Below are 26,983 nucleotides of genomic sequence, written 5' to 3' on the forward strand. Positions count from 1 at the left end.
TGGTGGCCTCAGGACTGGGTCCCTGCTTTTTGCAGATGACGTGGTCCTGTTGGCTTCATCTGGTCATGATCTCCAGCTCTCACTTGAGCGATTCACGGTCGAGTGTGAAGTGGCTGGGATGAGAATCAGCACCTCCAAATCTGAGACCATGGTCCTCAGCCGGAATAGGGTGAATTGCCCTCTCCGGGTCGGGAGTCAGGTCCTGCCTCAAGTGAAGGAGTTTAAATATCTTGGGGTATTGTTCACGAGTGAGGGAAGGATGGAGCATGAGATCGACAGAGAGATCGGTGCGGCGTCTGCAGTAATGCGGACTCTGTGCCAGTCTGTCGTGGTGAAGGAGCTGAGCCAGAGGCGAAGCTCTCGATTTACCAGTTGATCTACGTTCCTACCCTCACCTACGGTCATTAGCTGTGGGTCGTGACGGAAAGAATGAGATCTCATATACAGGCGGCTGAAATGAGTTTCCTCCACAGGGTGGCTGGGCTCTCCCTTACAGATAGGGTGAGGAGCTCAGTCATCCAGGAGGGGCTCAGAGTAGAGTTGCTGCTCCTCTACATCGAGAGGAGTTAGTTGAGGTGGCTCGGGCATCTGGTCAGGATGCCTCCTGGACCTCCCTGGTGAGGTGTTCCAGGCACGCCCCTCTGGGAGGAGACCCCGGGGAAGACCCAGGACACGCTGGGATTATATCTCTTGGCTGGCCTGGGAACGTCTTGGGATCCCCCCCCCACCCCGCCGAGTTGGAAAATGTGGCTGGGGAGAGGGAAGTCTGGGCTTCCCTTCTTAAGCTGCTGCCCCCGCGACCTGACCCCGGATAAGCGGCAGAAGATGGATGGATGGATGAACACAGACTGCTGATTTCCAGCAGTGTGTGATCAAAGTGCAGAAGCTACATGGGCAATGCATCCTATCTGCTGAGTGCAATAAAAACCTTTGCATGTATATATCATTTACAGACTTTGGATGTTGTATTTCTCCACATGCATAAAACTGGAAGATTAATTCATTCATTCATTCATTTTCTGAACTGCTTATTCCAATTCAGGGTTGTGGGGAAGCTGGAGCCTATCCCAGCTGGCTTTGGGTGACAGGCAGGGTACACCCTGGACAGCTTGCCAGTCCATTGCAGGGCCACACACAGAGAGATGAACAACCACACTCATGCTTGTGCTCATGCTCACTCCTAGGGGCCATTTAGAGTGACCAATTAACCAATTAACCTAACATGCATGTCTTTGGATGGTGGGAGGAAGCCAGAGTACCTGGAGAGAACCCACACATACATGGGGAGAACATGCAAACTCCACACAGGAAGGCCACTGACCAAACCAGCCAAGGATCGAACCAGCGATCTTCTTGCTGTGAGGCCACAGTGCTAACCACTGCGCCACCGTGCAGCCCTCTGGAAGATTAATATTTTCTTAAATAAAATAAATAAAAGCTATTCAGTAGTCATCTAAAAAACAAATTATTGAGGATAATGTGATTTTTACATATCTATACTTTAGGATGAATGAAATCTCTAATCGACGGAACACAGAATGATAATTTCTAGCAGTGTGTGATCAAAGTGTAGAAGTTGCATGAGGGTCAGTCGCTTCAGGAGATGAAAATAAGTTATGTGAAACCAGAGTGTTTGGCGTGACGTTGGAGGACATGATTGGTGGCCAGCAGTGGTATATATCCGTCAGGCTTCACTCCCACCTTCTCGCCAGTGGAATTTCATCTCAGCTTCTGCACCTTCAGGGCAGACGAGAACATAAAATAAGTAAGTACTTTCTCCTTTCTAGTCGAGCACAACTCTCTTCCCGTTGCGTCCAGCTTCCGTGGTTCTCCTTAACGGACCTTGTGATAGTTGTTTGAGGCCAGTTTGTCTGAATGTTCCCGTGTGTTCTGGCCTGACTCCGTGTCATTCCTCCCCTGCTCAGCTGTCTGCCTACGTGGACTTAGCTTGCTAACGGAGCTGGCTAACATTAGCACGCTAGTCAGGCTTCAACTTTCTTACTTTACCTCAACGTGCTGACTTTAACAAAATCATATAAACGTGACACGTCCAGAGACTATGCGTGTTAGAGTTATTTTAATGGTTTTCAGTTTAAATAAACCGATAAGTCAAGGGGATTAACTTTAAACGAGGTAGAACGTAAAGTTTTGTGTGGGTCTTTAAGTAGTCCAAGCTAACTGAGCTAAGGAGCTACGTGTCACAGTCGCGCGCACCACACTTAAAGTTTTTAGCAACTTTGCTAACAAGCTAACAGGCTCACAAGCTAATAAACCCCCACGTGATCTAGCACTTCTTCCTAATGACACGTATATTTAACGTTATCTTTGTGTCCTTGCCAGTGGAGATGATGCTAGTTTTACTCGGTCTGGGTACATTATATGTAAGGTTGAAGAAGGTTAGCCAACGTGACTGTTAGCATTAAGTGTCAGCTGGCAGCTAGTTAACTTGGTGTTAGCTAGTTAGCGCTTGCACTAACTAGCTGCTTAAGTCTGTAAGCTGGGATTTGGCTGTAATGTTTTAAAGACCAGAAGGTTGTCAGGCTCTTTGAGTTTCACTAGCATGCAGAACAAGTCAGTGTTGGAGAATATAGCGTTAAGTGTCACGTAGCTAACTTAAATATGTGCTAATTTAAACAAGAACACGTTGTTGTTGACAGAACCGCGCACGTGACCAGGTGATTCAACACCTTGGCTTTACCGTGCTGGTATTCTGTAAGCCATTTGCATATTGCTGCTGAAGTATCAGGGCTTCATTGGTTTCGGTTAAAATTGAACAGGCCACGTGTTGTCACTGGTGGCCTCTCCACTGCACTGAACTGGAAGGAAGCCTGCAAACATCCCATAGTTGGAGCATGCATAACCATTTATGCATTTTGAAATGCATTATATCACTAGATAAGTTACGCACCCCTTAACACCAGTGTTTTCCCAACCACTGTGCTGTGGCACACTGGAGATTATAAGGTGTGCCCTGAGAAATTAGCCATTTTCCCCTAATTGGTCTAAAAAGCAGCTCTGTGTTCAAACATACCCCAGTAAAATTCAATTCAACTTTATTTATATAGCGTCAAATCACGGCGTGCCATCTCAAAACATTTTAGAGAAAAAAACATAATGTAAGCCAATTCATAATAGCCTATATAAGGAAACCAACAGATTTAGTTGGAGGCTCCAACTCAATCTCCCATCCTGAGCAAGCACACTGGTGACAGTGGGAAGGAAAAAACTCCCCTGTAACAGGAAGGAAACCTTCAGCAGAACTCAAGGACAGGTGGCCATCTGCCTCTGCTGTGAAAAGATAATAAAATTCCCTCTTGTGTTTATCTGATTTCTATTTAAGAGGTTTTGACAAAATGAACTTTAAAAAAAAAAACAAAAAAAACATAACCCCTTTGGTTTGTGGTGTGCCTTGTAATTTTTATTATTTATTTATTATTTTTTGTGGGGAAAAAAAAAAAGTGTACCTTGCCCCAAAAAAGGTTGAAAAACACTGCCTTACACAACAGCACCTGGATGTTAGAAAGCAAGCTGCATCTATGCTGATGGAACTGGTTTTGTCAGTGTCAGTATAGGTTTAATGAGCAAGTCGCTGTTAGTTGTGCTACAGCTTAAATGGGAAAACTTATCTACCCGTAGTAGTTTGTTCAACTATTTGTCTTTCTGTAGAAAAGGGTGGTGTCCAGTCATGCTGGCCAGATGTTTAGAGACTATCCGGGCTTCGACTTTTTTGACTGTAATCCTTTCTGTTGTTTTACTTTGTTCCTGCTTGTTTTGTTTTTGCTACTTATCTTAAAACTGCAACTATGAAATGTACAAGTTGCATCTCGGGAATGACTGCCCTTAGCTCTGTGTTAATCTGTCAAATGCGCACACACACACACACACCCACCCACACACCCCTTACTGGTAAACCTCACTGGCCTTTATTTAAGGTTTTGCTGGCAGATCATGTTTTTTCAAATATCTGATCCCCTACAGGTCTTTAAAACTGGCTAACTGCGGCCTATTTTTCACATGACTGTATGCGTGTGTAATGTGTACTGGTATTGTTTTACAGTAAAGACATTCATAGCCATCTTTGGCAGTGGGCTTTTTTGTATCCCCCCCCCAGATGTGAGATCATTTGTGTAACTGTTAAATGCTGACTAGTCGTCGCATTTACTTCAACTTTTATGTTGCAGTAAAACAAATATTAAAGGAGATTAGCAAACCTGACCCGAAAATTTTTTTGGGATTTTTGTTACATGTGAGTTTACTGTCTGCAGGAGTCTGTTGTGTATTTACTTTTCTATCCAAGTCCATGTCAGACTGCAGGGAAGCCACAGCTTGGACCACTTTTTTTTTTTTTTTTTTTGCCCACTGAGACTGCTGAGATCCAGTAAGACCCCCAGCTGTTTTCTGCTTAACTAATGTTTTTCTCTCTGCTTTTCAGGCAAAAGCTGGCAGGCTGACGGGAACTTGCATTTTTACAGGACGGATTATCTGGTAACTGACCATTTAGCTGGTAGGTGTTAATGTGTTTATTAGTCCAGGAAACATTGGTGCAGATTAACTTAAGTCTAACTTGGCTGAGCGTCTGTAGCTGTAGGAGGAAGAGCGGTCGTCTTTCAACCAAAAAGATCACTGAAAGATGACATGCTGAAGTGTTATTCTGCAGAACACCTTGCTTTATCCCCCAAACGTGCCTGTGTGTGTGTATGAGGTGTGAAGGGGTGACTGTGACATGAAGTGTAAAGCGCTTTGAGGAGCCGGCGTGACTGGAAAAGTGCTATAAGCACAAGTCCATTTACCATAACTGTACTTAACCCATCTAGTAACCATTTGCAGTCTGTGTAAATCTTTTTCCTTTTACCATAACCGGCTTTGCTAATATTTGTAGATGCGTAAAGCTACTTTTAACCACATAGCTAAGCGCTCCTGTTCAAACACACTCCTGGAGCACGTGGGGAGGAAACTAACACACAAGCCTGTTTATCTTCCCATGTGTTGACATTGTTTGGAGTGGTCATAAATGTATGTGTGCCCGCCTCGTCTAATCATATCATTAAAGCTTGAAATCAGAGGTCTCAAAGTACAAGGCTGCGTTTTAAAGAAAGCCAAACTGGTTTCATGGAAACTGTCATATTTTTGTTGAATTAAGCGGCAGTGGGTGACACTTTTTTATATTTTGTTTCTGGACCATATTTTTGAACAAATGTCAGTTTAAGTTGCCAAATAACTTGTTCTGCATGCACTTTAATTTTAACTTTTTCAAAGTCTAAATCCAGAGAAAATGTAAAAAAAAAAACACGTGAATATTTCTGTTAAGTCTTACAGAACGATGCTTTAACCTTAGAGTGAATGTATGAATGACTGTACAGAGCAGACTTGGGTTTATAAAGCCTGATGAGGAGGCCAGTGAAAGGACGTTCTGTGTCGTGCGGAGAGCAGAGGAAGACTATGATTACTACCACCATGTTGAGGCTGAAAACAAACTCCCCCCTCAGCTGCCTGGAAAACGAAAACATGAGCTCGTTCTGACACCAGATTTTTTTTTTTTTTTTTTTTTTTTTTTTTTAAAAACCTTTTCAGCTGAATTTTGGGGGTAAAACTGCAAATTTTTGTGTTTCCTTCCCAACCAGACAAACCATGATATCAAGTTTAACTAAACGTTGGACATGGCGTTCATACAACCCCCTCTAAATGGCTGCAACGCAACATTCTCAGTGTTTACATGAGACGGTTTCCCTTGTCGTCTTTCTTGGAAGTAATCGTGTGGTACAAAGACCTTCCAGAGGACTTCGGGTGGATTTTTACTTTAATCCTATCCAGTGTGGACATAGAGAAGGGTCAGTGGGGGAAATCCTCTTAACCTTCACCTAGCTACAATTCTTAGAATAGCACTGACAGAGACTTGAACACAGTTGAGTGTCGTGTAGGTAAATTAATTTAACTCTGCTGCAGCTTGCTCACACTAGTGGTTTTCTTTCTGGTATGAAGGTTTTATTTCTTTCATCTTGGTTGTGCCGTAATGCAGTGCTAACACGCTGATTTACTGAATTAAACCATGACTCTCTTCGATAAAGGTAGATTAGATAAGAGTAAAAATCCCAAAGTCCAGGTATGATAAGCTTTTATGCCGCCTGAGCATGTGACTTTTTTTCTTTCCTGCTAAATAATGTGACAAGGACAGCCATGAATGTGTGCAAAACTAAGCTTTATAAGCAACAAATTGGGGAAAAATTAATGCACCACCTTGAATTTTACTTTATTTTCTAGCAAAGGTTTGGAGAGACGCACACCTGAAGAAGTATTTATCTTTTTAGATATGAAGTATTTGTATCTGTTACATGTAAGACTTGTATATTACCGTATTTTTATTGGACCAAAAGGAGCAATATCAATGATATCAATGATCTTTTAATATCAATATATATATTTTTTTAATAAACAAACACAAGGTGCATCATGTTCATTGATTCTAATGCCAGTTGGCGTGCATTATTTTCGAATGCACACGTAGTTCAGCATGTTAAATCACCTGTATATCACTCTGTTGCGGGTGTCATCATAGCAACACGGTAATCAGCTGGTTCAGATCAGCTGGCTTTTGACAGGTGAATAAAACAAACTCGCTGTAGCCTGACAAGTTGTTTTGCATAAAAACTACATGGAGACCAACATAAAATAGTTCCTAAAGTTAAGCATATTTAGCAGGTTTTGGAAAAGAGAAATAAACATTTTGCTATAAAACGTTTACTGTGTGGGACCATGGGGGTATAAGCAGATAAAACAACTGGGATCTGTACATTGTGGTGTTCTAGACTCTGTGTAATGCATTAAAACTGTGCCGGAATGCACGGGTCCATGTTGTTTAATGCACCTATTCCATGGTCCCACACAGTAAAGTACGTTGACGCCGTACGCATTACTCAGAGAGGCTGCTGACAGCCATAATGCCCCATAGTGATGCAGCTTCGTAGCTTACCAAAGTCGTACGAAAACATTTTTACAGCTTTTTAGAGCGCAGTGTACCCCATAAAACCAGTTTGAGGTCAATAAGCACAATCAGAATTAATACACAAGGTGCACTGTAGCTGCAACCCTGAAATCATCATTCTCCTCCCCGTTCAGGGCTCCAGGCTAACTTTCTGCATTGGTTGCACCGGTGCATCTAACTTTGTAGTTTGACCTTGCCAGCAAAAGTTTCAGTGCGCCTTTTTTGTTTTTATTTTATTTTATTTAAACAGCGTTGCAGCTCATTTTAATACATGTAATGATTGCATTTGATCATTATCATGATCAAGACATTGACGGTGTGTCATGGCTACTCTTGTGTTGCTCCCTGATGCCACACGCAATATACATGCGCGCGCTCGCACACACACAGGTGACCAGACTTCCATTAGCAAACAGGGTGTGTGTTGGAAAACATGTCAACCAGCTTTTTTTTTTTTTTTTTTTTTTTTTTTTTTTAAAAACTCTGTCAGGAAGCTGAATCTAGAAACTTTCACTGTACAGCAAGGAGCAGCCGGAGTATTTTTCCTGCTCTGGTGTTGGTAGAGAACGTCATTTCCATCTCCAGAATGCTATAACAGGAATGCAGAATTTTAAAAAATGAGCTGGTTTTACGTCTCATGTGAACCAGCTGAATTTTAGCAACGTGGTTTTTAAAGAGTTGTGTTTTTGGATTTAATGCACTTCTATTTGCTGCTTCCACTCTTGCTCCACCTGTGAGATGATGCCTGTTTTCCTTTCAGTGACACACTCGGACTCTGTTGACGTGGGATTTTAACCATGAGCTCAGTCGCTGTACTTACGCAGGAAAGCTTCAACGAGCATCGCAGTGGGCTCTTGCCAGAGCAGAATGCGGGTGAGTGTGTGTGTGTGTGTGTGTGTGTGTGTGTGTGTGTGTAAATGTTTGAGGCTGTGCTTGATGTGCAAAATGCAACTGAAGCATTCATGTTGGAATTTTTCTGTCCAGGTGCTGTGGCAGGACCCAGTGCTGGAGAGGAGGAGGATGCCCTTCCTACCTACAAGGAAGCTTTCCCACCTCTGCCTGAGAAGGTGGCGTCAAATGAGGGTACCCAGGAAACTACCAATGCCTGGACTTCAAAGATTCGCCCCCTCAAGTCCTCCATCATCACCCAGGTACACGTCATTTTGTTTCATATCAACACCTGCATGTAAGTGGAGTTAAATTAAAGCCTTCTCACCGATGTTAAGCTGTGTTTTCAAAAATAGCCAACCGAATCCGATTTTTTAAAAATTAATTTTAATATGGCTGTGTTTTTAGGTAGACATGTCCTGATCAGATTTTTATCTATTTATTTATTTTCCTCTTGAGACATTTTTGATTTTAGGTTTCGACTGATCGAGTCCTGATCTGATACTTTTTCAATTTTTAATGTATAAAAGAGCAAAGAAGCTGATACAAGATGCCCCTCAAAATTTGTTTTATTCATCTTATTTCCATTGAACACTTCAGGAGCTTGATCAATAAAAATCAAGCAATATTCAATTCAACTTTATATAGCGTCATATCACGGCAATGCCATCTCAAGACGCTTTACAGACAGGGAAAAAAACAAAAAACACAACGAAAGCCAATTCATAATAGCCTATATAAGGAAACCAACAGATTGAGTTGGACCTCCAACCTGAGCAAGCACACTGGCGACAGTGGGAAGGAAAAAACTCCCTTTTGTGTGCAGAAAATTGAAATTTTTTTTTAACATTTAAGTATTAATGTAAGAATTCTTTGTATAGTGAAGGATTATATTAAATAAAAATGTCTGATCACAAAGGAAACGTACAACAGCTCGACTTAATACGCAACAGGCGTGTAAACAACTAAAAGTGCCTCATTGTTATGATGTGACGCACTTTTCAGCATCTGCACCGCTCACACCTCTGCTGTGGTGTCCTTTGCTTCGCTTTACGGCATCAAACCAACGGTGTCGCTGCATCAAAGTGATGTCATGCTGCATGTGCTGCCCATATAAATGTAATAAATAAATAAATGCTAAGCTTCACGGCTGAGACTATGCGCTTTTCTCACGATTCGATTTTTAAAAAACTTTTTTGGTGCCGATTCGTAAGTATTTCCGATTTTTAGACCACTTGAAAAAAAATTATATATATATATATATATATATATATATATATATATATATATATATATATATATATATATATATGTGTGTGTGTATATATATGTATGTATATATATATATCTCTGTCTCAACAGTCCGTTTGTAACATTTATTCGGCAGCCATATTTCTGAACCAACTGTTTGAACTTCTACTCTTGTTTTAGGAGCTTGAACTGCATATAAAAATGCTGCTTTGAGTGTCTGTTGTCTTGTTGCTGCGTTTGGATTTTAGCTCTACATTTACCTCAGGATGCCGTCTGGCTAGGTGGGCAGTAATGCTAGTCATCTTACCGCAGTATGCGACATGTCCAGCTCTGCTTTGAAGCAAAAAATCCTAAAACTGTCCACACTTTTGACTTAAAATGTGATGGAGGATTTTTCTCTCTGTTTTGCAGGTTGTTGTTTTCTGTTCTATTCGTTTCAGATAAAACGTCATGCTACTAGACAGTTGAAGAGAAACATGTCGCCCCCTGCTGGAGAAAAGCAGTGACTTCTTCTCTATCGTGCATCTAAACATAGAAACATTTAAAAATCGGGGGGGGGGGGATTGATTTGACCACAAAAATCTATTTTTAAAAATTGTAAACCAAAAAAATGGCAGATTTTTATATTAAACGATTTTTTTTTCTCCAACCCCTACTAAGCTGATTTTTTTAAAAAAAAATCTTTTTTTGTCAATTTGTATTGAAATATTTTAGAGAAGATTAATACAATGTGACTACATTCCCCGCATACTTTACCAGTCACTGATCGGAATCGAACATCCGGTTCTGTTTGAGTCTAATCATGCAATTGGATTGGGACATTCCCAGTTTCAGGTGTTCTAAAACTATTCCTGTAATTTTGGATTTTGCCTGGCTTCATTGCCATGAAGGTAGCTGCACTGTACACTTAGTTTGGTGAAAACCTCATCAGTTCGAAACCTTTGACTGAAACTGCATGTTTGATTTGGTTTTATGTGTTCTAGTTGCATCGACGTGATCATGTCAGGAAAAACAGATTTGTTGTAGAGTATGGACCTGGGTGGTTCTATGTAATGCATACACATGTCTAATTATGCTAAAATATCTTAACAGTATAGCACAGGTTGGAATAATTCAGACACTGATTGGAAGTGACTGTTCAGGTGTAATTATGATGTGCATCGGTAGAACATGCACACAAGCAGAACTTGCCAACATTTGGATGAGCAGAAAGGAGCTCTGTTCTCATTAATACAACTTGGATGAGCTCCTTATGTTGAAGTACATCACCGAACAGAACTTTTTGGGTCGCTTTCAAAGGTTTGTTTTTTTTAAATTTTTTTATATGCAAGTCCCCAAAAAATTCATAAAATCATATTTAATGTCTGATCTACATTTTTACGTAGACGTCTCATCTTTCTGGTATGGCTGCTGATTCAACTTAATCTGTCTGAGGCTCAATAATGTTTAGGAAATTATTTGTTACGGTAAAAATCCATAGTATTAAAGTGGAACTATTATGTGCATTTCAGGCTAATTTATTTTTATTTCTGAAACCAGAAGGGCTGGGATTGAGCTTTATTTACTTCAGACCGACCCTCTCCGTAGGCTCAGATCAGCCTTCGGGCAAAACGAGTGGACTGAGACTCTTCCGCATTAAGCCCCGCCTCCCGCCACTGCACTACATCGGGAGCGCGCACCGCACCTGCTTTCACCGTCATTGTAACATCTCATAAACAGAAGGATTAGGCTCATATGAACTCAATAAAACTAAACAAAATACCATGTCAACACATAGCATACAGCCCTACATGTTGGAACCTGAATCAGACCCTGAAAGTGGAAAACAGCAACCCACAGCAACGAATGCAGCAGGATGTCTCTCTTTGGTAAACTCACCAGCCATCGTTGGAAATAACTTTATCCCACGTTTTCCACCCGCCTGATGTATTTGTACATGCCCTTGTTAACCAGTAGAAGGTAACCAATCACCGAACCTTATCCCCCGGGACGTCACAAGGATTTCCAAGAAGAAAAAACTCTCAAACGACGCGTTTTTCATCTCCATGGAAACTAAACGGAGAGAGTGCTGGAACTCAAACTCAAACATTAGGTTAGGTGATAAAAGACAGTGTCGTTCACATGTCTGAGGATTCAACACTGTAACACTGTAGAAAGCTCAGAAAACTCCAAATACCAGAATAGCAGGAATTCATTGACAGTTACAGTAAAGATTCATAGTATTAATAATGGCGCATGGCGTTCTTTATAGTAGTTTAGTATCTGAGGCACCAGCAGTTTGACTGTTTACAGGTTAAAAATGGAGAAATTTATTCAGACACCTGCCAGTCTGTCATTGTGCTTATTAAGGAACTCCGTTCAGTGCAGATAACTGTAAAATCTCTGTTCGTGCGGTTTACGTTCTCCGTTCAACAGGCTCGTACGAGGAAGGAAACGGAAGGGGACGCCTTGATGCACAACTCTGCAAGAAGACAAATATCTGAGAGCGCAGTCAAAGACAAAGATGTCTTACAGGTCCTCAGCTGCCCGATACTTGTCAATTTGGCAACTTGGTCTAAAAAATGTAACCCGATAATTCCTGCCGTTTTGTAATGGTAACGATAAAAATGATGGTAGATAAATTTAGACTAATTTTTTTCCCAATAAATCCCCAAAATAACACTAAATACTTCATTTCTGAGGTCAAATTCCACCTTTTAAAAGACACGGGGGTGGACATAAGGAAGTAGTTGGCCCAAAAACTGTATAATATGATTCTCTTATATGAACTGCAGCCATGTAAATGAAAATAGTTTTTATTTAAGATATGTATAAGCTGTAATCACTTTTTGGGAGACACTCAATTTCTGAGGTCAAATTCCACCTTAAGAGGGTGTGGGGGTGGATGTTGGTAACAGCTGACTCTTGAATGAAATAAAGCCATTTGAGGATTTATGAAGATTCCTCATTTTATTGACAGAAATGCACAATCATTGATTCTTTCAGTAAAAATGCATTAACATCATTATGAATGATACTGTAGCTTTCTCCATATAAAACTTTCTGTAATGAGTAATTCACATTATTTGGTCTTTACATCCTAAACACAAACAAGCATAAGGCAAATGCAAAACAAGAAGAGTGAAGCAGCAACATGCATGAATATTGTTTCATGTCTTTCACTTGTTAATCAGTTAAAGCAGTGTTTTTCAACCTTTTTTGAGTCAAGGTAGTTTTTTCCCACTAAAAAATCACTAGGCGTACCACAAACAATTTTCTAAAGTCTATATTTTTAATATAAAATCCATCCTGTTAAAGTGTCTTGAAATAAATCAGATAAACACAAGAAAAAGGAATTTTATTATCTTTCACCGGGGCCTGTTGAATGAACACAAAGCTGCTTTTTTGACCAATTTCAGATAATTTCTCATGGCACACCTGATGTTCCACGGCACACTGGTTGGAAAAACACTGAGTTAAAGCACGAACGTGCAGCAAAAACAAACTTTCTCTGTTAAAATGGGCCTGATGTCACCTGTCACATCGGTTTTGTGGTGAGAGGAACAGCAGCAGAGTGGAGACACAGAGAGAATCTGATAGACATGGATTTAACAGCTGCACGCTCTCCCGCGACCTTTTAATCAGTTTCTCACAGGCAATCCCTTTATGGCACAACGCCGGTTTGTGCTTGCGGTGGTGGAATAAATCGGTGGCGTTGCTGTACTTCGTTGGCACTATTTGTCTGCAAACCTTGCAAATTTGTGCTCCGTGATCGACTTTCTGAACACCAACCAGTTGCAGATTACGGAGATGGTAGCGCCTCATCGAGGAATGAACTCTTTGCTAACCGGCGTGTCCGCTTCTCCTTTTGCCATGTTTGTCAATACCCCACAGGTGTTGGGTTGCAAGCGTCACGTCCACACCTACGTCATCAGTGTTTTGCAGACATATACACGTGATCTAATGGGAGTTTGTCTTTATTGTGGGATGGCAAATCCTTACTGCGGTGGAGCATTTGTGACGATAAATTACAAACATTCCTACTTGTCAAACACCGGTGTCGGCATGAACAGGGACGAGGAGACTTCAGGATGCTGGACTACATGGCAGAATTACCAAGAAAATGCAACATTTCAGACTGGCCAATAAGAAAAGACTGATATGGAAGAAGGAGCCTCGACATTGGACAGTGGATGAAGGGGTTGTGGACCCATAAGACCACACTGAATAAATCGCATTAATTGGCCTTTCAGTGTTGGAATGAACTGTAAGACTGAGAACACATGAAAAGATGCTGGAACAGGGTTCAGTACCATCAAACACAGTGGAGGTAGTGGGATGGTCTGCTGGTGATTTGGTAAAAAGTAGTTTTGGCATGGAAGGGACCTTGAAGGAAGGTTTTTTGTTACAGGATATAGCGGCGCCATGCCATACCCAGTGACAATATGTCTATAATATCTAAAGAATGAGCAGCCAGGACGCTGACTGGAGCACAGTCTCCAGACCTGAACTCCCAGTGAGGTGACGACTCAATCATCCTGGGTGCATCCAGTCACCTTGTTGGAAAAATCAACCAGATGGGAAAAGAATCACAGATCTGCAGAATTAGCAACACGTTTCATTCCAGGTTAATGATGGTTAAATTCAGCTGGTAATCTACTCTAGCCTCATCATGTGACCTCTCTCTGGACTTCCAGTAGTGATGACCAGTTGTTGACTGGATTCTTCACCTCTTCACCTGGGATTGAGTTTAAACAGATGTTCAGGATTTAACCCAGGATTATTTGAAAATCTCCCACCACTCCTTCACTTCTGTTTTAGTAAACGGACAACAAGCCTGACATCCATATTACTACACAGTTAACGTTTGATATTTAACATCAGTACTTCACTGTCCCTTCTGTTCCTCAGAACCTCAGTCACGATAAATCAGGAACCTTTCGGTTATCTTGCATCATGACTCCCTCGGGTTCATCCTTCCGTTGAAATTAATTTTATATCAGCTCACTCATTTGAAAATGCAACCAGTTATTACAGATAACAGCTGGACATCTCCTGTGTTTCGAAACCTAAAGACGCTGCATCGGTATAAATCCAGTTTAACTGGAACGTCACTGGAACAACGTGTGAAGGCGAAGCGTTAATGTTTCTAACGTTACGTTAAGGTTCGGGACATTTTCACAGGCTTCAGCGGAATATTTGTCAAACTTTTCCTCTTTCCTCCTCAGTCTTTTCCGTCTCCCTTTTCTCCACTCTGTCAGCTCTTTGCTGCCTCTCTGAGCAAGCCGGACGAAAGTTGAGACTCCAGTGTCCCCCCCCCCCCCCCCCCCCCCCCCCCCCCCGCTTCAAAGTAGTTATTTGCAGAGCAGTGTCACTTTTTTTTTTTTTTTTTAATGGATCCGTTCATACAGTAGAAGTTACATTTAACATCTAGAAAAACACCTGTAACATCTGGCTTTCATTTTGCTGTTTTGGTGCGCCACCATCATTTACATGTAGTATGAACCCTGATGTTGTGACAAGCTTTACTTTTATTCATTATTCTGATCTGCTTGGGTTCTTTTTTTTAGTTGGTTTCGGCCCCTAATCCAGTTCTTTGTTCTGGTGTGAAAAAGGTTTTCCATGTGCCGCTAGAGGAGCGCAAGTACAAGGACATCAACCAGTTTGGGGAAGGAGACCAAGCAAAGGTCTGTGTGGACATCATGCATAAGACCGGAGCCCATCTGGAACTCTCCTTGGCCAAAGATCAGGGTCTCTCCATCATGGTTTCTGGGAAGCTGGATGCTGTGATGAAGGCCCGTAAGGAGATTGTGTCCCGACTGCAGACTCAGGTGAAGGGATTCCCTTTGTTGGTCTTCTGTTTTCTGAAACTTGGTTTTTCAGGACGGCGTTACAACTGTCTGTCTTTCTGAATACTAACAGGCCTCAGCGACTGTCGCCATCCCCAAGGAGCACCACCGTTTTGTCATTGGCAAAAATGGGGAGAAGCTTCAGGAGCTGGAGCTCAAAACCGCCACCAAAATCCAGATCCCACGACCCGATGACCCCAGCAACCAGATCAAGATCTCTGGCACTAAGGAGGGTCTGGAGAAGGCCAAGCATGAGATCCTGCTGATCTCTGCAGAACAGGTGACTGAACATCCTCGTTTTGATGCTCTCCTGATGCTGCCGTTTATCTCTTACTAAACTTTCATCTTGCTTTTAGGACAAGCGTGCGGTGGAGCGGGTAAACATCGACAAGGTGTACCACCCCTTCATTACCGGTGCCTACAATAAGCTGGTTGGAGAGATGATGCAGGAAACCGGTGCCCGCATCAACGTCCCCCCTCCGAGTGTGAATAAGACGGAGATTGTCATCACTGGGGAGAAGGAGCAGGTGGCCCTTGCTGTGGCTATGATCAAGAAGATTTATGAGGAGAAGGTACGCAAACAATCTGAGTTTTTCACATATGTGTTAAAACGTCACATGCGGCGAGTTCCCAATCCGTCCTTCCTGTTGTAGAAGAAGAATGCCACCACCATTGCGGTGGAGGTGAAGAAGTCTCAGCACAAGTATGTGGTTGGCCCCAAGGGAAACACCCTGCAGGAGATCCTGGAGAGAACTGGTGTGTCGGTTGAGATCCCACCCTCTGACAGCAGCTCAGAAACCGTCATCCTTCGCGGGGAGCCGGACCGTCTGGGTCAGGCCCTCACTGAAGTCTACGCCAAGGTAGAAGGAGCTCCTGACACGTTCAATCAGAAGGAAGGAGGTGAAGTGAAGTGAATTAAAGTGATTTCCATTTGCAGGCAAACAGTTACAATGTTTCCTCGGTGTCGGCTCCCTCTTGGCTTCATCGTTTCATTATTGGCAAGAAGGGGCAGAACTTGGCCAAGATTACCCAGCAGATGCCCAAGGTCTCAATTATCTTTATTATCGTGCTGTTAAAAAAAAAAAAAAAAAAAAGCTTTTTTTCTTGTTGCATTAACTTTTTATTTCGATTATTTTGCACTTAGGTGCACATCGAGTTCACCGAAGGAGAAGACAGGATCACCCTGGAGGGTCCAACCAAAGATGTGCAAATAGTGCAGAGTCAGATTGAAGCCATTGTTACAGATTTGGTGAGTACAGGTGTAGGACTGAACTTTATTTATCCTGACTGGCAGTGTGATTTGGTCAGTCCCTTTAGGAACAATAACATGTAGGGCTGTGACTATATGCTTTTAGTCCTGATTTGACTCCGATTTTTTTTTTGGGTGCCGATTCGATTTAAATTGCAATTCTCACAATTCTTCGATATTGCTATTTTTTTGTAGATTAAAAACAAAAAAAATGTTTAAACTTTTTTTTTTTTTGCTCTTCCTTTTTCTTGATTTCAACTGGGAAAAACAACCCAGTAGCCAGATCATCATTCTGCTGCTGTAATGCCCAAAAAGACAAGTTAAAAGATCAATAAAAATGACAAAAATTTTGTAATGCATTTTTATTTGAAAAGAAAAATCTTTTTTTTTTTTTTTTTTTTTTTTAAACAAAAAAATCGATTTTAAAATTGTGAAGCAAAAAAATCCCGATTTTCGATTAGATTTTCCCACCCCTACAAAATACAAAATACACATAAGAGTAAAGTTTTACGATAAAAATGTTCTCGACCTCTGAAACAAACTGGTCGTCTTTTTCAGAAACTGGTTTAAAGTTCATCACAAAAGGTTTGATGTCAAGATGACACTTCAGCATCCAGGTGAATGACTAAAATGTTTTTTAACTGGACAGGTGAACCGAATGGACTACACAGAGATCAGCGTCGATCCCAAATTCCACCGGCACCTGATTGGAAAAGGAGGCGTTAACAGTAAGTGTTTCTGTCACGATCCGACCGCAGTTTTCATCAGTACAATCAACTTTATTTTCTTCTTCAATCTTCAGTCAACCGCATTAAAGAGCTTTACAAGGTGACTGTCCGCATCCCCCCTGACAACGAGAAGAGCAACCTGATCCGGATCGAGGGCGATCCCCAAGGTGTGCAGGAAGCCAAGAAGGAGCTGCTTGAGCTTGCGTCACGCATGGTTGGTACAAGTTTGAGTTTACTGGTTAGATGTTGGTCACATTTCCATAATAACATGGTTTTGAACATCTTGTCTGGCAGGAGAATGAGCGTACAAAGGACCTGATCATTGAACAGCGTTTTCACAGAGCCATCATCGGCCAAAAAGGGGAGAAGATAAAAGAAGTGAGGGACAAATTCCCAGAGGTGAGTTGGAACTAACTGGTGCCCGTCGACGTTTTGGTTTTTCATTTAGCCAAAAAAACTGACTTTATAATATTTGTTCCAGGTCATCATCAATTTCCCGGACCCAGCGCAGAAAAGTGACATCGTCCAGCTTCGGGGTCCGCGAACTGAAGTGGAGAAATGTTCCAAATTCATGCAAAAGATGGTGGCTGAGATGGTAAACCCTGACGGCTTGTGTCGGTTCTTAAATGCTGCTCAGTCGGCGTTTGACTTCTAACCTTCAGCGACTTCTCTGCTCAGGTGGAGAACAGCTACTCCGTCTCTGTCCCCATCTTCAAGCAGTTTCATAGAAACATCATTGGAAAAGGAGGATCAAATATTAAGAAGGTGCTGCTTCGTTTACCAGAAGTCCTGCAGTATGATCAGACAATCTGAGATCTGATTCCTACAATCCTTTCTTTTTAGATTCGAGAGGAAACAAACACCAAAATAGACCTTCCTGCTGAGAACAGCAACTCTGAGATGATTGTCATCACTGGGAAGAAGGCAAACTGTGAAGTGGCACGTAACCGTATCCTGGCCATCCAGAAGGAGCTGGTAAACACACCTGAATGTTGCATCTTCCTGCTCTTCGACGTGCCGTTTACGTCTGGACGGCTTGTCTGATGAATGTCCTTGCATCCAGGCTAACATCACAGAAGTCGATGTGTCCATCCCCTCCAAGTTGCACAACTCCTTGATTGGGTCGAAGGGCCGTTTGGTGCGCTCCATCATGGAGGAGTGTGGTGGCGTGCACATCCACTTTCCCACAGAGGGCTCAGGCATTGATAAGGTCACCATCAGAGGCCCTGTGGAGGAGGTGGAGAAAGCCAAGCAGCAACTTCTGGCCCTGGCAGAGGAAAAGGTTGGCTCTGATGCATTAACCTTCTTGATGAAGGATTTTTATGCAAAAATACATGAATATGTTCACAACTACAAGAGATGTATGTATTATCCTGCTTTCTACAGAAAGCAGAGACATGTGAGTACTAAAGGCGAGTCAGAATCATATGTTTTACTGGAACACAGAACTTGTCAAAGTTATCTCCTCCTAAAATAAAACCACATTACTCTCAGTAAAAACCAGAAGATGGCATCCCAGTTGGTCCGGTGGTAAAGTAATGCCTGAGGAGCTGTGTTATAGTAGAAGGTCAAATAAGTGTCCTGAACAGTTTCCAGATGTTTTAATAGAAGTGTTACGCCAATTAACATCTGAGGAAGTCATGACGGGCATCTCTATCAAAGGTCAGAGTCAGGAGAATCTAGGGATAGACCCCATATTCACCTTAGAAAGACTACCAAGACCCAGAAAGACATGAAGCCCAAGATAGATTATGATAGGAGGAGAAAATACTTCACTGTAAAACCTCCTTCATCTCCATGGAAACCGGCAGGACCTTCATGATTTCAAACAAAGGCAGAGTCACAGGAGACACATTAGCTGAGTTTCTGAGCTGGAATAAAAACGGTAAAAGTAAGACATGATGTGTGATTGTTAGGGTTGGGAAAATCAAATTTTAAAAAAAAGTTTTTGCTTTACAGCTTTTAAAAATAGTTTTTAAAAAATTGTTGTTGTAAAAATTGTTTTTATTTTAATCTTTTAACTTGTCTTCTTGGGCATTATAGCAGCAGAATGATGGTCTGGCTACTGGGTTGTATTTTCCTCATCAAAATTAGGAAAAATGATTAGCAAAAATAAGTTTTCCACTTTTTTCTTTTTAAGCCTACAAAAATCAGCAATATCAAAGAATTATGAGAATTGCAATTTAAATCTAATCTCCACCCAAAAAATCTGAATTGAATTGGGACAAAAGCATATTGTCACAACCCTAGTGATTGTGGCTGCCAGCTTCCTTCTTTCTGTCCTGCCGTGACGAGACAGACGTCTGTTTTAACCAGCAGTCTCATGACGTTCACATGACTCTGTGTTTGTGTGGACAAATGATCAGAAGCTGTAATGAGGACAGTCAAGTGCTTGGTATTCTTTCAGCTGAGTTTCTCCCCATCATGTAGCTATGCTACATGTTAGCATTGCTGCTTCCTGGTGTGTACAAACATCTTCTGTGCTACACATGTCCCATGCTGCTGTATCTGCGGCTCTCGTTAAGTTGAGCTTCTTAGTCTCTCATCTCTTCGTTCCTGGGAAAATGTTTTAAAGCGGTGAAGAGATCGATGAGGGTAAAAATGGGTAATATAGCATCAGAAATTGAGCTACAAATTACTTTTATTTAAAGCATCTTTAATCTAATCGTTGGTAAGATTTTGTCCTGATGATAAACTTTCTCTGTAAACATTTTATTTTTCAGCAAACAAAGAGTCACACTGCCGAGCTGCACGCAAAGCCAGAATACCACAAATTTCTCATCGGAAAAGGTGGTGGAAACATCCGAAAGGTGCGTGACAGCACTGGGGCCAGAATTATCTTCCCTACACCTGACGACAAAGACCAGGAACTGATCACTGTGGTCGGCACAGAGGAAGCGGTGCGGGAGGCCCAGAAGGAGCTGGAGGAACTCATCAAGAGTTTGGTAAGGCTCGAAATGACTTTCTGAAACGGTCAAACTGCACCCGGATTTCTTCAAAAATGCTCACTGCTTGGTTTGCAGGACAACATTGTGGAGGACACGATGAGCGTGGACCCCAAGCATCATCGCTACTTTGTGGCCCGCCGTGGTCAGGTTCTCAGGGACCTTGCTGACGAGTACGGCGGCGTCATGGTGAGCTTTCCTCGCACAGGATCTCAGAGCGAAAAGGTCACCCTCAAAGGAGCCAAAGAGTGTGTGGAGGCTGCTAAAAAGCGAATGCTGGAGATTATTGAGGACTTGGTTCGTATATAAAGTTTCAGCCATGATGGTTTTAGTCTTATTCATGTTTTTAGACTCTAACTTGTTTGTTCTCGATTTTCCAGGATGCTCAAGTGACGGTTGAGTGTGTGATTCCTCAGAAGTTCCACCGTTCTATCATGGGTCCGAAAGGGTCGCGGATTCAGCAGATCACAAGAGATCACAATGTGCAGATTAAATTCCCAGAACGGGAGGACCCTCAAGGTGCGAGTTACGAGTTTTAGTCTCGGCAATCAAACCAGGGTTGTTTACCTGAAGATCACATTTGTTAACTCGTTATCTTGTTCTGGGGGTGATGCTGCTGGCAGGAATGATCTCTGGTGCTTTTGTCTTGTATTGGACTTGACAAAGGGTGCGTTCACATCAGGATAGTCCGCTAGACTCGGTCCGATCGGGGACCCGGCTCAGTTGTAGGGGGGTGTATCCATGCAGACCGAGATCGTGTTCACGCTGCACTTTGATTAAACCAGCCAAACCATTAGAATAATATTATATCCTCATTCCCACCAGAGGTGGCGCTGCACTAGTATTTAGCAGAGGAGAGGACAAGACCAGTGTGAAGAAGAAAACGGAGTTAAACATGGAGATGAAACTATGGCTGTTTTGGGTTTTTATTGTGTCTTATGCAAGTATACTGCAGAAATACACTGCAACAATGGACGCAGTATGAACACCAGACGAGGCAGAGGACCCTTAACGCCATCGCTATGGATTTACCCACAATGCAATGCTACGCTACATGCAGGAAGGGACCTTTTTGTAGTCCGCTTTCTGTATTTGGGCTGCTTGAAACGGACCGAGACCTGCGTTTGTAGGTGGGCCGAGTCGCTTCTTTGGTCTAAATCAGAATTTGTTTGGCGTGTTCACATTTCCCCAAACGAAGCGACTTTCCAAGCAAACACTTAGATTTGAATGAAAAAGGCTGATGTGAACGTGCCCAAAGTCTCAAACTGAACACACTTTCTTAACTGTGTTGTGTAGAGGATGTGATGAATCCTCTTCAGCTGCATTTTTTCCTGGACAGTCGGCTCTAGTTGTCCCAGCCTTGAACCAACTGTCTCTAATTAGACATTAGATGATGAAACCTACAAGGCTTGAAATCAGACTGAGATTAAATTATTCCACAGAGCATGAAGATGAACTTGCAGCTTCTGACTTATGAAACTGCAAACAAGACTCAATTAAAAAATTTAATGTTTGTATCTAGACCAGTGTTTCTTCAATACTGGTCCTCGAGTATCACTGCCCTGCATGCCTTCAATGTGTTCCTACTCCAACAGACCTGAGTCACATTGATGATCCTCCTCACCAAGTTCTTTGTAAGCCTACTAATGAGCCACTCATTTAACTCTGGTGTTTAAAGTAGGGTTGTCCCTAAAGCATGCAGGGCAGTGGTACCTGAGGATCAGGGTTGAGAAACCTGTCATCAGACCTGTAGCCTTTCAGGTTAACCCAAGTTTCTCCGTGCTACGATGCTTGTTCACTTCTTACCAAGATAAATCACCATGGTAACTTGTATTGAGCAACTAACCTGCTCCGCAGCAGGGTATGTCCTAGATGAGGAACTGAGCATGAAGGCACCACCTCTGACCAGTCAGCTCTTGGAAAATGGCTGTCCAATTTCCTGTCGACACCGGTGTGCAACTCATGAGATGACACGCAACAGAAGGGAGTTCGGATGCAGCTTTTATGGTGAAGAAATGAAGACTTGTCGCCGTTTTTGTTCCATGGCTTTATGGAATAACTACTTGTGCGTTATGGCGATTCCAGGACAAAACGTCCTGAGACGGCGTGCTAAGACTCAAGAGAACTGACTGGAAAATACAACGGAAAGGAAGAAACTGCAGTGTCTGACCAATCAGAGGCTTCTTCAAACACGACTGAGCATGCACTGATCAAAGATGTTGTATCACTTATTCACGTCCTGTATGTTACCTAGGTAACAGTTATCCATGGTATGCTAATCATGCTTTGCTGTACAGGCCTCTGGTCCTGTTAAAGATTATAGTGCCCTGCTTTAATGGATACTTCTGCCCCCTGCTGACTGTTCTGGGTATGAATGTGTGCAAACATGGCAGATGAGTTTAAGGGGTGATCTCTAGTTATAATTTAAAAAAAAAAAGATAATTTGAGTAACACATTTTTCCCTCTAGTGGAAAATCCTGAAGGATTTATTTTATTTATTTAACCTCTGCATTTCAGCAGCTGCTCCAGCAGAAGCTCCAGTTCAGGAGAACGGGGAGGCGAACGGTGAAGTGAAGGAGCCAGTCGATCCAAACGCACCCAAGAAGTGTGACGTGATCGTGATTTCTGGCCGAAAAGAGCGCTGCGAGGCAGCTGTGGAAGCATTGAAGGTACGTAAAAGTAAACTGGAATTATTACAACTCAGATCAGCTCCTAATGGCTTCTCTTCCTGTAGGCCCTGGTTCCCGTCACCATTGAGGTGGAAGTGCCTTTTGAGCTTCATCGATACATCATTGGACAGAAGGGAAGCGGGATTCGTAAGATGATGGATGAATTTGAGGTGTGTTACAAACTTAATGTTGCAACAAGGTTTGCAGAAGACGTGTCATGTTGATGCAACCTCATCTTCTCCTTCCAGGTAAATATTCAAGTGCCTGGTCCTGAACAGCAGTCTGATAAAATTGCAATCACCGGCTTGGCCAATCACCTGGACCGGGCTAAAGAGGGCCTGTTGGAGCGAGTCAAGGAACTGCAAGCAGAGCAGGAAGATCGGGTTAGTCTGGGTTTTCTTACATATACTTCAGCCCTTTAATATTTTTACATAGTTGTTCTGATGACTTGTAATCATGTGGAGAAATATGCTTCAGAATAACTTGAAGTCCAGGACTGAGCTCAGGACATGTTTAATCACCTACTTTCAGTAGGAGGGATGAACATGCACTATGGGGGGAAACAGCCTGAAACTCCAACATGTTTCCACTTTGACCCTCTGCAGGCACTCAGGAACTTCAAGCTGACCATCACTGTGGACCCCAAGTATCACCCCAAAATCATAGGCCGCAAGGGTGCCATTATTACCAGCATCCGCACGGAGCATGATGTTAACATCCAGTTCCCAGAGAAGAACGATGAAAACCAGGTATAAACTCGACCGGGTACCGGTGTGGTTCAGGTGTTGGTGAGGAATTAAAACAAACTGTTGTGTCTGCAGGATCAGATAACTATTACAGGGTATGAGCACAAAGCCATAGCTGCACGAGACGCCATCCAGGCTATCGTGGACGAGTTGGAGGAGATGATCTCTGAGGACATCACCCTGGACAGCAGGGTCCATGCTCGCATTATTGGAGCTCGTGGGAAGGGCATCCGCAAGATCATGGATGAGTTTAAGGTGAGGCACTTTCATGTCTTACAAGCTGCCCAACCTGACTGCCCCAGCTTTAAGCGGTCCACTCCAAACTGCTTTTGGTTTTATCGCCTCGTCACTAAGTAACTGCTGACAGAAGTGTTAATTTGGTGGTGGCCTTTTTAACATGGGAGTCTATGGGGATTCGCTCTGTTTTGCAGCCCCTAGTGGATGAAGGGGGAACTGCAGTTTTGTACATTTCCACAGACTTTTTACCGCCGAAAACTCCGTCCATCTTTCCTATACGGTCTATTGTGTGGAGTTGAATAAGGAGACTCTGGTTTTCCTGAAACCAGCGGTGTCCGTCGGTGCATGTGCAAGTGAACCTTGGTGCGGTTCGCTTGCAGTGTGAAAGCAAACTGTCCAGTCAGCAGGCCAAAGATGACGTGATGTAGAACATGACGGCCATCTGGCAGCTTCTCCTGCTGCTCCAACTCAACAGATTCTGCTGAAACGTTTAAGTCAAATCCAACTTTCAGTCTGTGTAAACTTGGTGTTGATCAGTGAACGAGTTGTTTTCTGTCCTGGCCAAACCAACTGGATTTTCTTCCTCACTGCTTTATCTTCTTGGCCAGTGGTTGTTTTAGGTAACATGGCGTGTTAGCGAGTGCAGAGTTTTGCTTTATCAGTGACAAAAACACAGATGGGAAGGACCGTCTTCTGCTTTTATACAATGTTTTGGCAACGCGCTTGTCTCCTTCCAGGTCTGGAATTACCAGCTTTTGGTTTTGTTGTTGGCTGGACCCTGATAAAGTCTGTGACAAAGTGGGTAAGGTGCCACCACTTGTCACTGTTGCTTGACACAAAAACAGCTAACCATTTTGTGTTTGAGTAACTGATACTTTTCTTTATCTTCTCAGTGGTAAGCAGACACCAACTATCCTGGGTTTGTTTGTGTTTTGTATTTGAGTAGTTAAAATATACAACCATAAAGATGCAGACCAATAGAAATAATTTGGTTTAATATTCTCTTTGCTTTGTTAATGAATTGCTAGTGTTCTTGACTTGCTCATCATAAGGGGGGGGGGGGGGAGTTGTATTGTGTCACAGGAATTGGTTAGACTTTTATAGGATATGTATTGTACCAGATGTTTGGGGATGGGGAAACCGTTTAGAGAGTTATCTGTGGTAACGGGGAAAGAATGACTAAGACATTATTTAGAAAGGTGGAAGATGCTGGGGGCGGCCATGTTCAGGTGTGAGGGTATTTTTGGTGGGCATTTTGTCTGCGAGAGCCGATATTGAGGTAGCAGGGTGCAAGTTAGATTACTTTAGGTTTATTTGATTTCAGTTATGTTTAGTGGGTAAAATGTAATGAGTGTAATAATTTCCATTGTGGTTTTCTATGTATTTTAAGACAACATGCACCATTGCACAATAAATTCTCAACTTGTTGGAGGATGTCTGCTGACTGCCGTCTGTTAGCCACTCTGGCCACGGAACCTACAAAGTCGCAGTCGGAGAATTCCTCAGACCAACATAGATGCAGTTTTAGGGGAAAGATGGAAACCTCTTCCCATTCAATCGGTTTTATTTAGGAAAATATCCACTTTTCCATCTTTCTATCTGTCTTATAGGTTGATCTCAGGTTTCCGCAGAGTGGAGCTGCAGACCCAAACCTTGTCACAGTCATTGGTCGCCCTGAGCTTGTGGACGAAGCCATTGACCACCTCCTAAACCTAGAAGAGGAATATGTAAGCCTCTTTACACACAAAGCATCAAATTCCCAAATGTTGACCAATCTGAGCTTATGAACCTTGCGTTTGCCTTCAGATGGTAGATGTTGTTGAAAACGAGGCGAAGATGGCTTACATGAGGCCACCAAGTGGTAGCGCTGCTTCCATGGACGAACAGCGTGGCCCGTCCAAAGGTTTTGTGGTGAGAGAGGCTCCCTGGGCTTCAACCAATGAGAAGGTCAGTTTACCTGCAAGGATGGTCTGAAAATGGCACTGGGTTGCACCTTTCTTTAAAAACTGATCCCTGTTTGTCTTCACCATCAGGCCCCGGATGTGAGTAGCTCTGAAGATTTCCCAAGTTTTGGAGCCCCGGTAGCAACCAAGACCTCCCCCTGGGGACCCAAGCGCTTCTAAACTGCTGCTACAAGCGGCTCAGAGTTAAACCGGTCACAATCTTACCCTGTCATCATCCCAACCTTGGCATGGACTGACCGCTGACCCTCAAAGTCTTCAGTTCTGAGAATGTCATCCTTCTCTGTTTATCTTGGTCTCCTCCTCCAGAGTCATCAGTCTAAGTGCTTTCAGATACTGTAATTGACTTGTGAGCTTTGTATCTGCATTAAACACAGTCTTACGCTTAAAAAGTGACAGGTGTTGCGGTGAAATCTAGCAGTCTGCAACAGACTGATCCTTCAACATCGACCAGACCTGACAATTCATCGTGGTTTGAACTGTTATACCAAATTGTGGTGGCCAGACATTGGTTCTTTCATTTGAGCTGCCCTTATCTTTGTTGCCTTTTGCAGGAGGTGGTAAAGGGACTGAATCCCTGCCGTTCAGATATTATGCCTCACCAGTGAGGCCAGCTGTTTCAGTAACCCACCCCTTCCTGCTCTTTCCATGTAGCTGAGTGTAAACCGTCAGTCATCAGCCCCAAAGCACACTAGTGGTGGCTCTATGTAATGTCCTTCCATCTGCTTGTAACTGGGCTTCTGTGACTATGATCAAGTAGTGGCACCTACTTGTAGCCTTATGAATGGGTTAAACCGTGCAAAGCGGGGGGAGCGGCTTGCTTTTAGCCACTGCAGAATGGCACCCACTCAAACTGCCAGATGCTTGGAGATCATGACCACAACTAAACCTCGTACAACACTAGGCGTAGAGCTCCAACGCATCAAACCTCACTAATTGTTGAATGAATTTTTTTTTTTTTTTTTTTTTTTTTTTTTTTTTAAACCATCGAAGTAAATTTACTCTACAGAAGAATGACTGTGAGCAAAACAGCAGACCATTGTGTGCCAACTGTCTAGTGATGTCCTGTGTTACTCAGCCTCCATATTGGGTCAGTGTCCAGTTCTTTTGTCTTCCAGTTGCTATGCAGAATCCTCTGTTCAATAGCAATGTCCCTTCTTTTTGTTTATTTTATTTTTTTATCAGCCTTACAGCTAGATGGATACAAACCAGGTAGCGATGATGTCAAAGTGCGTTTAACCAGCTGGAAAGGCGTGTTTGTTCCCTTTTTTAAAAGCCCCAGGAACAGTTTTCTGTCCCGTCATGGTGGCTATGGATAAAACTTTGCTTGGAGTGCACGTTTAGCTTGCTGGCTGCTAAGTTAACGTCCATCATCAACCTACCTTTTGGTTTGTATCCTTCTAGTGTTAAATGAAAGAATATGCAAAACACCATTGAGATGAACGGTTATGGATGACACTGGAAAAAAAATGTCCAAAAAGTCAATAAAAATAGAAAATGTC

General features: G+C 42.7%; 1 protein-coding gene across 2 annotated transcripts; it reads left to right on the forward strand.

Annotated features, from left to right (window-relative positions):
- The first annotated feature begins 1,687 nt into the window (after positions 1 to 1,687).
- Positions 1,688 to 26,983, forward strand: hdlbpa (high density lipoprotein binding protein a). Of its 2 annotated transcripts, none has more exons than XM_079245122.1 (28): positions 1,688 to 1,765; positions 4,433 to 4,504; positions 7,740 to 7,852; positions 7,964 to 8,130; positions 14,713 to 14,928; positions 15,020 to 15,226; positions 15,303 to 15,518; positions 15,600 to 15,806; positions 15,884 to 15,991; positions 16,091 to 16,195; positions 16,845 to 16,923; positions 16,998 to 17,137; positions 17,218 to 17,322; positions 17,405 to 17,518; positions 17,602 to 17,688; positions 17,767 to 17,898; positions 17,987 to 18,205; positions 19,647 to 19,868; positions 19,947 to 20,165; positions 20,249 to 20,387; positions 22,386 to 22,537; positions 22,603 to 22,707; positions 22,786 to 22,920; positions 23,143 to 23,286; positions 23,359 to 23,538; positions 25,131 to 25,247; positions 25,327 to 25,467; positions 25,554 to 26,983. In XM_079245122.1, exons 3-28 carry the CDS (start codon positions 7,777 to 7,779, stop codon positions 25,641 to 25,643), a joined length of 3,822 nt encoding a protein of 1,273 aa, XP_079101248.1. In that variant the 5' UTR covers positions 1,688 to 1,765; positions 4,433 to 4,504; positions 7,740 to 7,776; the 3' UTR covers positions 25,644 to 26,983. The 2 variants fall into 2 exon arrangements, with proteins under 2 accessions (XP_079101248.1, XP_079101249.1); XM_079245123.1 differs by having other exon boundaries at positions 22,389 to 22,537.

The sequence above is a fragment of the Telmatherina bonti genome (genome assembly GCF_933228915.1).
Source record: "Telmatherina bonti genome assembly, chromosome: 8".
In the NCBI taxonomy this organism is placed as follows: domain Eukaryota; kingdom Metazoa; phylum Chordata; class Actinopteri; order Atheriniformes; family Telmatherinidae; genus Telmatherina; species Telmatherina bonti.

Excerpts from the sequence above, each read along its gene's own strand:
- hdlbpa (XM_079245122.1), top strand. The coding sequence starts at position 7,777 with ATGAGCTCAGTCGCTGTACTTACGCAGGAAAGCTTCAACGAGCATCGC. Across the intron at positions 22,921-23,142 it reads AAGCAGAGCAGGAAGATCGG|GCACTCAGGAACTTCAAGCT; the intron begins GTTAGTCTGGGT and ends GACCCTCTGCAG. Across the intron at positions 23,287-23,358 it reads AGAAGAACGATGAAAACCAG|GATCAGATAACTATTACAGG; the intron begins GTATAAACTCGA and ends TTGTGTCTGCAG.